Genomic DNA, 14840 nt, shown 5'->3' on the forward strand with positions numbered 1-14840 from the left:
TGACAGAACCCGGTTAACAAAGGAAGGACTACATCTCCCAGCATGCTCGGGTTCGGTGGGGTGACGGCTGGCGGTGGCTGCGCCGCATCCGACTGGTGGGCGCGGGACCTGGGTGGGCACCGGAGCCTGTCATCCCTGAGGGGTCGGCGGTGTGCGGGCGGCGATGCACCGCTGTCCCTCGCCCAAGGGCCGCGCTGGGCTCCTGTTCCCCGCCCCGCGGCCCCGCCCCTTGCCCCACCCCAGCCGGGAGACCTAACCCGGGCCGCAGCGCAGCGGCCGCAGCAACATCTGTCTCGCCGCCGCTGCTCCGCCCCATCCCCTTCTGTTTTTCTCTCATTCTCCGGTGGTGGCGGCGGCGGGGAAGGCGAAGGAGAGGCAACAGCAGCCAGCTGTGGCTGCAATGAATGATCCCCCAGCCGGAGGGGAGGACTCCAGGTGAGCCTCTGACCTCGGGAGGACCGGGATCCCCCGGCCGCCCAGGATTCGCATCCCCTGCCATGGATCCCTAGGGGAAGGGAGAAAGGAGGAGGAAAAGACATCTCTGCCGCCCACCCCCATCTCATTTTCCTCTTCCTTTATCTCATTGTTGCCGAAGCTGTTTACCGTAGCTCTCTCTCTTGCTCCAGCATGGGGTGGGTTCCAGGCACTGCCCTTCGGCAGGAGCAGCTTGCTCGGTTGCCTGGGGATTCTGCCTAATTCTACCTCTCCAGCCAGTGCATAGAAAGCCGTAGAGAGCTGTGGAGGCCTGGACTGCAGCAGTCTCGGGGCCAACTCCCTGCATCCCCACCCTGGTAGGCTGCATGCGGATTGAAGAGCGGTGCCTGGGGGCTGGGCCAGCCCGACTGATCCCGACTTAGGAGTAAGGGCAGGAGGACCGCCCAGGCTGCAGAGCGGCCCACCTGGAAGGACAGAGCTGCAAGATGGCCAGTAAGACCAAGGCCAGCGAGGCCCTGAAGGTGGTGGCCCGGTGCCGCCCCCTCAGTAGGAAGGAGGAGGCTGCTGGTCATGAGCAGATTCTGACCATGGACGTGAAACTGGGCCAGGTGACTCTGCGAAACCCCCGCGCGGCACCCGGGGAGCTGCCCAAGACCTTCACTTTTGATGCTGTGTATGACGCTAGCTCCAAGCAGGCCGACCTGTATGATGAAACGGTGAGGCCCCTGATAGACTCGGTGCTTCAGGGTTTCAATGGCACCGTATTTGCCTATGGCCAGACTGGCACTGGCAAGACCTACACCATGCAGGGGACCTGGGTGGAGCCGGAGCTCCGCGGGGTTATCCCCAATGCCTTTGAGCACATCTTCACCCACATTTCCCGCTCCCAGAACCAGCAGTACCTGGTTCGTGCCTCCTACTTGGAGATCTACCAGGAGGAGATTCGAGACCTGCTCTCCAAGGAGCCAGGCAAAAGGCTAGAACTGAAGGAGAATCCTGAAACAGGGGTCTACATCAAGGACCTCTCTTCCTTTGTCACCAAGAATGTCAAGGAGATTGAACACGTGATGAACCTGGGGAACCAAGCCCGGGCAGTAGGCAGCACCCACATGAATGAGGTCAGCTCCCGGTCCCATGCCATCTTTGTTATCACAGTGGAGTGCAGTGAGCGTGGCTCCGATGGCCAGGACCATATCCGAGTAGGCAAGCTCAACCTGGTAGACCTGGCCGGCAGTGAGAGGCAGAACAAGGCAGGTCCCAACACACCTGGAGGGCCAGCCACACAGTCAACACCTGGTGGTGGTGGCGGAGGTGGCGGCACTAGTGGTTCTGGCAGTAGTGGAGAGAGGCCTAAGGAAGCTTCTAAAATCAATCTTTCACTGTCCGCCCTGGGCAATGTGATTGCTGCTCTGGCTGGCAACAGGAGCACCCACATCCCCTACCGGGACTCCAAGCTGACCCGGCTGCTCCAAGACTCACTGGGGGGCAATGCCAAGACCATCATGGTGGCCACACTGGGTCCAGCTTCTCATAGCTACGACGAGAGCCTCTCCACCCTGCGCTTTGCGAACCGAGCCAAGAACATCAAGAACAAACCGCGGGTGAACGAGGACCCCAAGGACACGCTGCTTAGGGAATTCCAGGAAGAGATCGCCCGCTTGAAGGCCCAGCTTGAGAAGAAGGGGATGCTGGGAAAGCGACCTCGGAGAAAGAGCAGTCGCAGAAAGAAGGCCGTGTCTGCTCCGGCCGGCTATCCAGAGGGGGCCGTAATTGAGGCTTGGGTGGCTGAAGAGGAAGATGATAACAACAATAATCACCGCCCACCCCAGCCCATCCTGGAGGCCGCTTTGGAGAAAAACATGGAGAATTACCTGCAGGAACAGAAAGAGCGGCTGGAGGAGGAGAAGGCCGCCATCCAGGATGACCGCAGCCTCGTGAGTGAGGAGAAGCAGAAGCTTCTAGAAGAGAAGGAGAAGATGCTAGAGGATCTGCGGCGGGAGCAGCAGGCCACAGAGCTGCTTGCAGCCAAGTACAAGGTAAGGTCCCCAGAGGATGAGAGATGTCCCCACAAGGACTCTGATTGGTAGATTTTCATTTGAGCGTCTGTGAGTTGGCCTGAACTGGGGTATCCCACCTCAGGACCACACACTGACGACTGTCCCAGAGCAGCTAAGCAAAGTACCATGATACTAGCTAGCCAAATGCACTTACATACATGCATACACACCAAGCAAAATGGGCAGGTGTCTTAGACCAAAGGACTCGAGATGAGATGGTCTGCCGCTGTCCATCTTTGCAAATGGCCTCAGGATTGGTCAGGTCTATGAGAAGCCATGCAGGATTCTCCTCTCGTGAGTGCAGCTTCTCGCTTCTGCATGGTCTCCTCTACTGATACTTTTCCCCCCTTTGCAGTGTCTCCAGACCTCATATCATATTAATAGTATCTGACATTTGGATAACACATCACCGTTTACAAAGAACCCCCTTTTTATATCATCTTGTCTCATCTTCACAGGAGCCATTCCAAAGACTGGCTTTTAAAGCCTCATCTTACAGAGGAGGACTTAAGGCTCAGAAAGGGCCAGGACCAAGGTTCCCTTCTTCAGAGTAGCTGGGCTGAGCTGGTACCTGCAGACTTCATGCTTTTAGTCCTCAGTAGCAAGGACTGGGAATCCTGCTTACTATGGAAATAACCCAGTGGATGACACAGTGCCAGGCCTACCCCTTGGTGTCATCAGTAAGGAGACTCAGAGTGTCATGTAGGAGGTAGGATGGAGAAGTGGGCCTTATCCCCCAGACCTAGAGTCTTGGCCTCTTAGGCTCAGGCCCATCAAGTGCTGACTGACTGGGGGTTTCTCTTTTCCTCCTACTTCCTTTTCCATTTTTATAAATAGGATGTTAGCCTGGGGGGGGGGTGGCCCAGGTTCTACTAATCATCTGAGGGGGCAAAAAAGAAAGAAAAAGCAATAGCTTACACAATGAAGCCTCTTGTCAACGATGTCTAATTCCCTATTGTGCTGAGAGATGTCAGGGCTTCTGCATCCTTCCTGAGCTGTCCACTTCCCAGAGAACCTCTGGCCCTATGTGGAAATAAGTTACTGAGTCAATTATAGACCTGTTAAATCCCCGCCCCCCTTCTTCTTTGGAATCTCATGTAGTCTAAGCTGGCCTAGAACTCTATGTCGATGAGGATGACCTTGAACTAATTATCTTCCTGCTTCCATCTCCTGATTGCTAGGATTACAGGCCAGTGCCACCACCATACTTGTTTTTATGCACAGTTGGAGATCAACCCTGGAGTTTAGTGCATGCTGGACAAGCACTCTACCAGCTGAGCTCCATCCCTAGCTGCCTGTTAAATTTCAGTGCTGCAGATGTCACAACCCAGTGTTCCAGGCATTTCCGGCTCCCTGGAGCCTTCCACACTGGGGTTGGAGGAAAAATATGAAGAACCATGAACTCGCTGGGAAGATCAAAGATTTCTTATTTATTCATAGGAGTGTGGGCTAGGAATGGGGAGGCCCAGCCCACAGCCAGTGGGAGAGTGACAGCTGGATCTCTGTGCATTGTCTCTGTACTGGGAATGTGCTGCTGCACCAGGGGCTGTGGCCTGGCATGTTTAATATTTAATTCACTCATGGAGAAGCTCTACCAGGGTTAGACTGAACTGTTTCCTCAAGGGGGTCTGGTACCAGGGCAAGGCAGTCCTATCTAGCAGGGAGAGAATCTAACATGTAGCCTGCCATTATGGACTGGAAAATCTTATGTGGCCCATCAGTCATTGCTTTCTCTTCCATGACATCCGTTACCCTGTTAGGCTGGGAGGCAGTGGTGTCATACAGGCTAAGAAAGGGAGAAAGTGCAGATGGATACTTTAAATGTTCTTAGAGGGAACTGACTGGTATTTTTCCATAAGGTTTTTGCTATCTAAGGCAATGTAAGAACACGGGTAATAAGACAGTCAAGAAATCAGGGGAGAATCACGCATAGTGGCATGCATCTGGAATCCCAGATGCTTGGAAGACTGAGGTAGAAGAATAGTTCAAGCCTAGGAGTTGAGACCAGTCTGGGCAACATAATGAGAGCCTGTTTTGAAAATAAATAAACCCACAAGCACATCAGTCAATCTATTGATTAAAACAAAGACTGGGGTGGCCAGAACTAGAATTCCTGTACTGTATTTATAGCCCATACAATAGTACGATCTTATTACTGGCAAGGGTCTTGGAGTACCAGTGTAGGTTGGCTCAGGCTCACACAGGTGGCCTGAGCAGAGCCCAGCCTGCTCACATATGGTCTATCCTCTTCACTGTTTACATTCCTGGTAATGTAATTTGTTATTTTTCTTATCAGTGTATATTAGTTATATACGATGAGTTTCATTATGACACTTTTATATATGTATTTAATGTATTTTTATTATATTCACTTCCTATACCCTCTCTTGTCCCCTCCCTATTTCCACTAATCCCCCTTACACTTTCCAACCAACACCTACCTCTTCTTTTCCTCTGTGTGTGTGTGTGTGTGTGTGTGTGTGTGCGTGCGTGCGTGCGTGCGTGTGTGTGTGTGTGTTCCACTGAATTTCATTAAGGTTGCTTACAAGAGCACTGACACCTTACCAGTACCTAGCCTACTGCGGGGGGAGGGGAATGTCTTTCACCTCCAGCAATCATTAACTACGTGAAAATAGTTCTTTAAGGGTGTATTTATTTTATGTGTATGTGTGTGCCTGACTGATGTGCAACATGTATGTGCAGGAGCCTGCAGAGAGCAGTTAAAAGAGAGCTTCGGATCCCCTAGAACTTGAGTTGCAGGAAATTGTAAGGTATCATGTGGGGCTCTGAGAACTGAACCTGAATACCCTGGAGATCAGTGAGTGCTCTAAACCATGAAAATATCCACCCAGCTCAAGTAATTTGTTTTTATGTAACACTGTACGCTGTAGCTTTTTTTTTAATTTTATTATTATTATTATTATTATTGTTATTATTATTATTATTATTTGGTTCTTTTTTTCGGAGCTGGGGACTGAACCCAGGGCCTTGCGCTTCCTAGGCAAGCGCTCTACCACTGAGCTAAATCCCCAACCCTTATTATTATTTTTTTTTATACAGGGTTTCTCTGTGTAGCCCTGGCTGCCCTGGAACTATGTAGATATGTAGACCAGGATGGTTTTGAACTCAGAGATCCATCTGCCTCTGCCCTCCCAGTGCAGGGATTAAAGTGTGCACTACCAATACCCAGCTACACTGTAACGTCTTAATCCTATTCCTTCAACAGCCTGAAGTCACCTACACTGTTTCCATTTTGCAAGGCTGGGAGATGTTGGCTGGTCTATAAATCTGGTTAAGTGGCAGAGCCAGTCCGCGAATCCAGGTCTTCTGATGTCCCCAGCCCTATGTTCTTTTCAAATCACCTAAGGTTTCTCCATGTTTGCTTCCTGTGGGACTCAGGGCAAAGACTTTTGCCTCTCTGAGCCTTGGGTTCCTTGTTGTCTAATGAGAAACAGAAGCTTGACGTAGATCCCTGGGGAGTGGGTGAGACGGCTGTGAGATAGATAGAAGCTGAGGGGGAAGAGCAGCCTGGGAAATTCCAGGAGAGAAATGAGTCCATATCCTGTCATTTCTGAAGCAGCCACCCCAGGATAATCAGCAGGGATCAAGGGCAGAATGGAACTCAGGCAGAGGACCCAATCTTCCCGTGCTGCCCCTAGCAGTGCACAGGTTCTGGGACGGCAGAAACATTTTGACAGCTCCTTAGGGAGCCTCAGTATAGCGATAACAGTCCAGTCCCGCCTCTTTCCCAGGGTTGCACCGGAGATGAAATGGGATCTTTAGTGTGGGGGCATTTAAATAGGTTGAAAACCTTGAAAGGAATGGAGAGCATTAGCAGCCACGGGGTGCCTTCTGTCTGCCAAGCAGGGGTCCACGACTGACACTTTTGTTGTCCGGTTTAACTCTTTCTTTACCCCGCCTTTCTAAGAGCGTTGTCCCAGTCCTGCAGAGCCAGGCCAGGAAGGTCTTGGAGACCTCAGGAGCCTGGGAGCTTTCCAGCTCTATCTGCAATTAACTCTTTCTGAGTTAGGCATCAGCTGCTCTTCTCACTTCCTGGCCCCTGCCATTCCTCTCCTCCAGTTCTTACCATCCCCGAGGCCAGCTCAGTGTAGCTGAGTCGACCCAGTGCCCTCATTCGCTGTGTCTGACTCATCCTCCAGTCTGTCTTGCCTGCTTTCCCTGCCTGCCACCCCCAAGATTTCTGATTCTCTTTGTTCTCCTCTCCGTGTGCACAAACACTGTGCCTGTCTCCTCTAAATCTTTTTTTTTTTTTTTTAAATCTTTCCTTTGGCTTTTACCACATTTGCTGTGGTGCTCAGAATAGGTATACAGATGTTTGAGTTTGTGGTGGCGACCTGTGCCCTGTGTACCATTAATCATTAGCAAGCCACATACTTAGGACATATCCCTAGGGAACTGAGGGACTTGATAGCAATCTCATCCTATGAAGTAGGAGGAATGAATAACGTTACAGAGTCACAGTGCACAGTGAAAGGCTCAGCTCTAAGGCTGCACACACACTGATGCATGCTTGCAGACTGGGAGAAGAAGGGCCCTCCCTACTCAGACTTAACGTTTTTGGGAGGTTGATGTTGATTCTACAAAGTTTGATTCTCCATGACAGAAAGGAAGCTGTTTTGGGGGAGGTGACAGGACACAAAACCCAGGCTGAGGCAAGCATTGGGGGTGATTCTGCAGGAAGCAGGTCTGCAAAGCCAGTGAGGAGCAGGGACTCTGGCTGGAGCCCAACTCTCTCTCTCTGTGGTGGGTTTCAAAAAAAGAACTCTCAGAAACAGCCACCAAAGCCAGAGGGATGAGATCACTCCGAGGAGGACAAACTGAACTGAATATTCATTGTCCCCTTTGTGGGTCCCTCTTCTTCCTCCTGTGTCCAAGCACGAGCATTGTCTGCACGTCGAGTTAGCAGACAGGAAGTTTCAACTCAAGCATTAACAATCTCAACAGTAATAATGAGGTTGACAAAGATCTACTTCGATAAATTATATGCAGATATGCAAATTAGGTCAATTGTTCTACCTAAGCGCCAGCAATTTCCAGGAAATTATTGTTATTGCTCCCATTTCATTTATTTATTTATTCTTTTTTATTGTGGGGCACCAGGATTGAAGCCAGGGCCTTGGCTATACTAGGTAGGCCCAACCCTGTTTTACATTTTACTAGGTTTTCTTTTTTACTGTGCTGTGAATTGAACCCAGAACCTTCCTCATTTATACAAGGCCGGCCATCTACCACTGAGCAGTATCTCCCCACATAATACAAATAACTTCTAAAAATTATGATGATGATGATGTTTGATTTTGAGAGGTTTTGCCACGTGGTGCTGGCTGATCTGGAACTTGATAAGTAGGTCAAATTGTCCTTGAACTCAGATATCAGCTTGCTTTTGTCTTTCGAGTGCAGGAATTAAAGCTTCGTACCACCCTGCCTATCAAAACTTTATTTTTAATTTAATTTTATTTTATTATTCTGTGTGGGGATGTTTTTTGTGTGTTCATGCTGTACACCACATGCATGCAGTACCCTGGAGGCTAGAGGGAGGCCTTGGATATTTTGGAACTGGAGTCATGGATGGTTGTGAGCCACCACATGGGTTCCGGGAATCGAACCTGTGCTTTTAACTGCTACACCATCTCTCCAGCGCCACAAACCATTATTATTATTATTAATAGGAGGTCTTGCTATGTTGATGTGTTGTTCAGACTAGCATCTAAATCCCAAAGCTCTCGTTTCAATGTCTTGAATGCTGAGCCGTAAGCATGGAGCACCATGCTTTGGTTTCAAGAACTGCGATAGAATCCACTTGCTTTAAGAATGGGTGCGGGCTGGGGATGTAGCTTAGTTGATAGAGTGCTTACATAGCATCCCTGAAGCCCTGGATTCAATAAGCCTGTAATCCCAGCACTCAAGAGGTCAGGAGGAGCAAGGGTCAAGGTCACCCTTGGCTACATAGCAAATTGGAAGCCAGCCTGTGCTACATGAGCCCATTTTCCAAACAATATATTGGGTAGCAATGATGGTGATGGTTTTAGGGGTTTGTGTTTATCCCCAAACTCATTGGTTTAGATGCATTCAACGTGTGCAGCATTGTTATGTGTTAATCATTCCTTGATACAGTAACAAGCTCTATCTGGAAATGGAGCTCAATGGTAGAATAGTGCCTTAATTTGTCAAGATTCAAATAAGGCTGGACACCACCCCTAAAACTCCCCGGATAACCTAGACAGTGTCTTCTTTCCAAAAGCTGATCTGGTTCCAAACACCTGTTCTCAAGGATGTAAGCCTCCCACAGACAGTGGGAGATGGACCGGCTTGGTCGTCAGAGCTCTGTGTGCACCCTGACCCCATCCCAGTTGAGTCTTCTAACGTCAGACCCTTAAGATAAGCTTGGTGGGAACTCATGGCCCATGTTCCAGGCTGGGTCTAACATAGAAGTCAATGCCTATGGCCTCTCCTTGTTGGTGGGAGCGTGCCAGTATTCCTGTGTTTCTTCTCATCGCTGGTGGGTGTGGTCAGTTCACAGGCATGTTCTGTGGCCAGAGCATTTTGTAAGATAAAAATTTGAAGAAGCCAGTGAGGAGGTATGGTGGCACCAGTACTTGAAAGGTAGAGGCAGGAGGACACTGACTATGACCCTTTCCCAGAATCTGAGGGCATATGACTCAGTGGCAGAGTTTTGCCTAGCTAGTATAAGGTCCTGAGTTTGATCTAAAAGATCTGAAAAAGATTTTTTTTTTTTTTTTTTTGAGACAGGGTCAGACTGTGAATGAGCTTGCTCTGAGAGCAAGGATGAACTTCACTTTCTAATCCTCCCGAGTCTACATTCTTAGTGTTGGGCTCTCAGGCCTGCACAGTTCATGCGGTGCTGGGGATCAAACCGAGGGCTTTATGCATGCCTATGAGGCCTCTAAAGCTGAGCTACCTCCTCGGTACACACTTGGTCTGTTTACTTGGTTGTTTTGTGAGACAGGGTTTGCTGTAGCCTAGGCTAGCCTTGATCACCCAATCGTTCTGCCTTCATATCCCAGTAGGTTTGTACCATCGTGACTGAATACATGATTTGACCAGTGGGAAATGTATATGACTAATTTCCATTTGTGATTCGGCTTCAGGCTGGGGTGAGGAAGACCCTTCGGTTCGTTCAGGTTTCTCAGCTCTCCGCTGGCTGGAAGAATGTGTGAGCTTTGTTGCCTTTGGTCCTTCCAGCCCCCGGAAACACGAGATTGGATGAAGTGGCTGTAATAATGTTCTCATTGTGTTCTGAGGACCCAGGGCAAAAGCTTGGAATTCAGATCAAGAAAAGCACTTTGCTCTTGACTGGGCCCTGCCAGCCACTGTGCCTGGCCTGGGGCACTTCTTTTGTAGTTGCAGAACTGCGTGGCATGTCTGAGTGGATAGAAGAATAGCCTATCTCTCCTTAGTAACTGCTGTGTGGGCGCTCGGAGCTTGCGTGCCATCTGCATTCTAGGGTTGGGATCTAGAAGTTCTGCTTACGTTTTCATCGTTTTTTTCTCTCACTAAGTAGACCAGGCTGGCCTCAAGCTCAGGGAGAGCTGCCGGCCTGAGTGCTGGGATCAAAGGCATGTGCCACCACACTCCACTATCATTATTCATCTTTTGATGCTGAAATTGAAACCAAGTCCTCATGCACGTAAAGCCATGCTCTGTCGCTAAGCCCTAACCCCGTTACTGGAATTTTTAATATCCTGAGAAAGTCCTGGACTTTAGCTCCCAGTCAAAATAAAGTTAGTGTCCAATTGTCTTTTCCCTCCCAGATTTCATCCACTTATTTGTTTTGTTTTGTTTTTTTCCCGGAGCTGAGGACCGAACCCAGGGCCTTGCGCTTGCTAGGCAAGCGCTCTACCACTGAGGTAAATCCCCAACCCCTCACTTATTTGTTTTGGTCTTTTGAGCCAAGGTTTCAAGTATCTCAGGCTGGTCTTGAACTCTGTATGTAGCTGAGGATGACCTTGATCTCCTGCCCCCACATCTAAAGTCCTGGGATAATATAAGAGCACCACTATACCTGGTTTGTTTGCTTGTTTGTTTGTTTGAGGCAGGGTTTCATGTTTCCTAACCCAGATACCCTTGAACTCACTGCACAGTTGGTCCGGCCTTGAACCTCTGACCCTTCTGCCTCCATTTTTCAGAGTGCTAGCTCCTGCATATTCCACACAGAAGACTCGCAGGGTTGGCTGTTTTTGTTGCAGTAAGTAATTGTACGCAGGCTTTTTCCTTTCTCTATCTGACTGGCAGGAAGATGCCTGCAGCAATAGTAGTAATAACGAAGCCATATTTTCTCCCTTGTGTGATTAAGGCCAAACACTCCGATACATTATTTATGTGTATTGATTCCTTTCGGCCTCACAGTAGCACCGAGAAGCTGTGCTGTTCCAATTTCCATGTGACAACTAGAATACTGAGCAGTGTCACCTGCCTCAGACATGGTGGTGGCTCTGGAGTTCTGTGGCTGTGACTAACTGGTGCATGACCTTCCTCCCCTCCACATCGTGACACGCCTGATCCCTTGCTAACAGGTCCCAGTGGGAGCTCCTGTCTCCTAGGATGCTTAACTCAGCAACTCCACCTTTCCATATGATGCAAACCCTTAGACTCTGTATCAACCCAAGTCATACAATCAAATATTTTTTTTGGCCCGGTGGTGTTAGCTCATTCCTTTAATCCCAGCACTTGAGCAGCAGGCAAGGAGATCTCTAAGTTCTAGGCTAACCTGGTCTATAAAGAGTAAGCTCTAAAACAGCCAAGGCAACACAAAGAAACCTGACTCAAAAAAATTACCAAAAAAATTTTTAAAGGCAATCTTATTGGCCAAGCTGTCCTAAAACTTGTTCTGTAGCCCAGGCTGGTCTTGAACTTGAGATCCTTTTACCTCAACCTCCAATGCCTTGCTACTTTTTACCTTTTTATATTGTTTTTTTTTTTTTTAAAAAAGATTTATTTATCATATACAAGTACACTGTAGCTGTCTTCAGACACACCAGAAGAGGGCATCAGATCCCATTACAGATGGTTGTGAGCCACCATGTGGTTGCTGGGAATTGAACTCAGGACCTCTGGAAGAGCAGTCGGTGCTCTTAACCGCTGAGCCATCTCTCCAGCCCATGATATATTGTTTAATAAGTTAGTTTTTTTTTCTTTTTTGATAATAACAGGGACTGAACTAAATTATCTGCATTGAACATGGCTATGAGGCAAGTGCTCTATCATTACACTATAGCCCTTATACTTTATTCGAAACAGGGTCTTGCTATGGTTGACCTGCAACTCACTATGTAGCCCAGGCTGGACCTTGTGATCCTTTGGCCTCAGTCTTCCTCACAGTATGCTGCCACACTCCCCACACCTGCTTGTTTAATTATTTTTACAATAAGCCTCTATTGCTTTGTTTGTTTTGCTTTGCAGTGCTGGTCATTGAATTTGATATCATATATGGTATGGTGCTCTGCAGATGATTCACATTTCCAGGCCCACTGCCTTTTATTTTTACAATATAGGTCACTGTGTAGTCCAGGCTAACCCTGAATTCATGACTTTCCTGCCTGAGCCTCCCTAGGTACTAGGACTGCTGACATTTGCCTGGCTCTTTTTTTCCCCTTTATTTTTAAATTAAAAAAAAAAAAGTACATTTATTTGTATGGAGAAAGGGTATTGGTGACACAGCAGTCCTGAAAGACAGAGGGGAAAGTTTGGGAGTTTATGTTCGTTGGCGTTTTGCCTCCATGTATGTCTGTGTGAGGTTGTCAGAAGCCCTGGAACTGGAGTTAAAGACAATTGCAAGTCACTATGTTGGTGCTGGGAATTGAACTCAGGTCCTCTTGAAGAACTGCCAGTGCTCCCAACTGCTGAGCCATCTCTACACACACACACACACACACACACACACACACACACAGAGAGAGAGAGAGAGAGAGAGAGATGAATGAATGAATGAATGAATGTTTTAACCCCAGAAAGAAAAAGCCAGATGTGGTGGCTCATACCTGTACCTGTATCCCTGTATTTGAACTGTAAAGGCAGTAGGATCAGGAGTTCAAGGACAGCCTTGGCTATGTAGGGGTTTGAGGTCAACATGGGCTCAGGAGACCCTATCTTGAAAAAATAAACACAGACACATAAATAATTAAAAATAAAACATCAAAAGGAAGTGAGTTCAAGAGCAACCTGGACAACTTGTGAAACTGTCTTAAGATAAAAAGTGAAGGGCTGGAGAGATGGCTCAGTGGTTAAGAGCCCCGACTGCTCTTCCAGAGGTCCTGAGTTCAATCCCCAGCAACCACATGGTGGCTCATGACCATCTGTAAAGAGATCTGATGCCCTCTTCTGGTGTATCTGAAGACAACTACAGTGTACTTATAGATAATAAATGAATAAATCTTTTTTAAAAAAAGATAAAAAGTGAAAAAAGCTAGGTTTATATCTGAGTTACAATAAAATGATTGCCTGGGAAGAACGAGACCCTAGGTTCAAACCTAGTATACTGCTCCCCAAAAGTGTGCGTGTGTACTGTGTCTGTGTGTGTGTCTGTGTGTCTGTGTGTCTTGTGTCTGTGCCCTGGTAGGATGATTCGCTTAAAAGCAGTAACAACTTTAGAGGAATCAGGGTTTGTAAGAATAGTCAGTCGATTTGGTTGCTGATAATCCTATGATTGTACACATCTCTTGATCTTCCGAGGAATGCAAGAAATGATCCTGCGGTCATTGTTCCGTGCATTACTTGCTAGCCCTGCCGGGGCTCAGAACAGCCTAATGAGAGGACTAGGAGCCTGGGTGAGCCTGGGCCGGGAGCCTGGAGTCTGTCACCTGGAGTGATCCAGCCCTCTGGGGCCTGTATTTCCTCTGTCGAAGACTGAGGCTAGTTAGTCACAGTACATCCTTTGACGCTGTGCCATTCCTTCTCCTGGATTTGCATGTCAGGTAATGAGAGAACCTTCTAGAAAGCTACAAATACAAGAGGGAAATGGTGGATCCAGTGAGATAGATGCCTCAGGGTAAAGACAATGGTGCCAAGCCTGTGACTGGAGTTCTATCTCAAGAGAGACGACTCCCATATGCCCACCATGGCCGGCACAAGCACACACGTGTGCACACGCAATAAATAGATGAGTGAATAATTTTTGAGACAGGGTTTTACTGAGTAGCCTTGGCCTCTGCCTCCTGATTGCTAGGATTAAAGGCTTATTCCATGGGCCCAGCATAATTTTTCATTTTTTTCAGAAGGGAATCGTGAAGAAGGATGAATCACAGGTCAGCCTAGGTGTTCTTGCTCTGCCATTGAAGGAAACACCCGACCTTTTTCTTGGTGCTCTTTTCTGGCATGGAAGGCGCACTTCTGGGCATCTCCACCTTGTTCAGCACTGAGACCAGAGCCCGGCCTACCTTATTCCGGGCCAGTTTTTCTCAATCTCTAATTTTTCTTTTTCCTAATGAGAGTATTCTTGGCACTCGAAACCTCAGTCATTTACGTTGCATTTGAGCCATCTGAGGAGGAGACTCAGACGTAATGTCCTGGTTTATGTCCCCAGGGCAGAAAACCACTGAAATAGCTCTATTCATCTGAAAATAGACCTATTCATCCTCTCCCCTTCATCTCTCCTTTCTTCTTCCCTCACTGCTGACTCCTTAAGACCTGCAGTCCACGCCTGAAAAGGAGAAATAGGGCTGGTTAGGAATGGCTGTCTCTTTAAGAGATGGAAGGGCAGGACAGGGCTGTCACAGGGTTTTTGGTTTGGTCCTTTGCAGTGAGTGGTGAGTGCATCCCAATGGTTCAGCCAGTGAGTTACCCACGCTTGATTTGGTTTGTTCCATTTGCTTTTGCTGCTGTTGTTTCCCGAGTCAGAGCCTCACTGTGTAGCCCTGGTTCTCCTGGAACTGAGTCTGTAGACCAGGCTGCCCTCGAACTTGGAGATCGATCCACCTGCCTCTGCCTTGGGAGCGCTGAGGCTAACGGTGTGCGCCATCACCACTGGCTGCTTGATTTAGTTTTGCGGTGTTATCATGGAACCCAAGGCTTTGTTAGGCTTGGGTTCTACCTAAGGAACTACATTCCTAGCCCTCCTGTATACATGGTCGTTTATGAAGCACCTCTATCTGCTGCCCAACTGGTCTTCTTTAACCGAAGCTTGTAAGAGAGCGTGTTCTGGCTCCTACTTTACAGAGTGGCAGAGCCTATGAGGAAAGCTCACTCGCATGCCCACCGCTCTCCATGATATCCTGGTACAGATATTATAAGGCGGACCCTTCCCATGAGCTGTCCAGGTTTCCGTCTCTCTAGAATTCTAATGATAGAACCTCCCCCAGGATGTGGGGAAGA

The 14840-nt window shown here is 48.3% G+C and overlaps 1 protein-coding gene across 1 annotated transcript in view; it reads left to right on the plus strand.

Annotated features, from left to right (window-relative positions):
- The first annotated feature begins 251 nt into the window (after window positions 1-251).
- Kif3c (kinesin family member 3C) overlaps window positions 252-14840 on the plus strand; it is a 40098-nt gene continuing 25509 nt past the window's right edge. The window contains exon 1 of the mRNA XM_032909056.1: window positions 252-2471. Within this exon, the coding sequence (XP_032764947.1) occupies window positions 921-2471 (1551 nt within the window). The 5' untranslated portion in view covers window positions 252-920. The remainder of the gene's footprint in view (window positions 2472-14840) is intronic.

The sequence above is a fragment of the Rattus rattus genome, chromosome 7 (assembly GCF_011064425.1).
Source record: "Rattus rattus isolate New Zealand chromosome 7, Rrattus_CSIRO_v1, whole genome shotgun sequence".
In the NCBI taxonomy this organism is placed as follows: domain Eukaryota; kingdom Metazoa; phylum Chordata; class Mammalia; order Rodentia; family Muridae; genus Rattus; species Rattus rattus.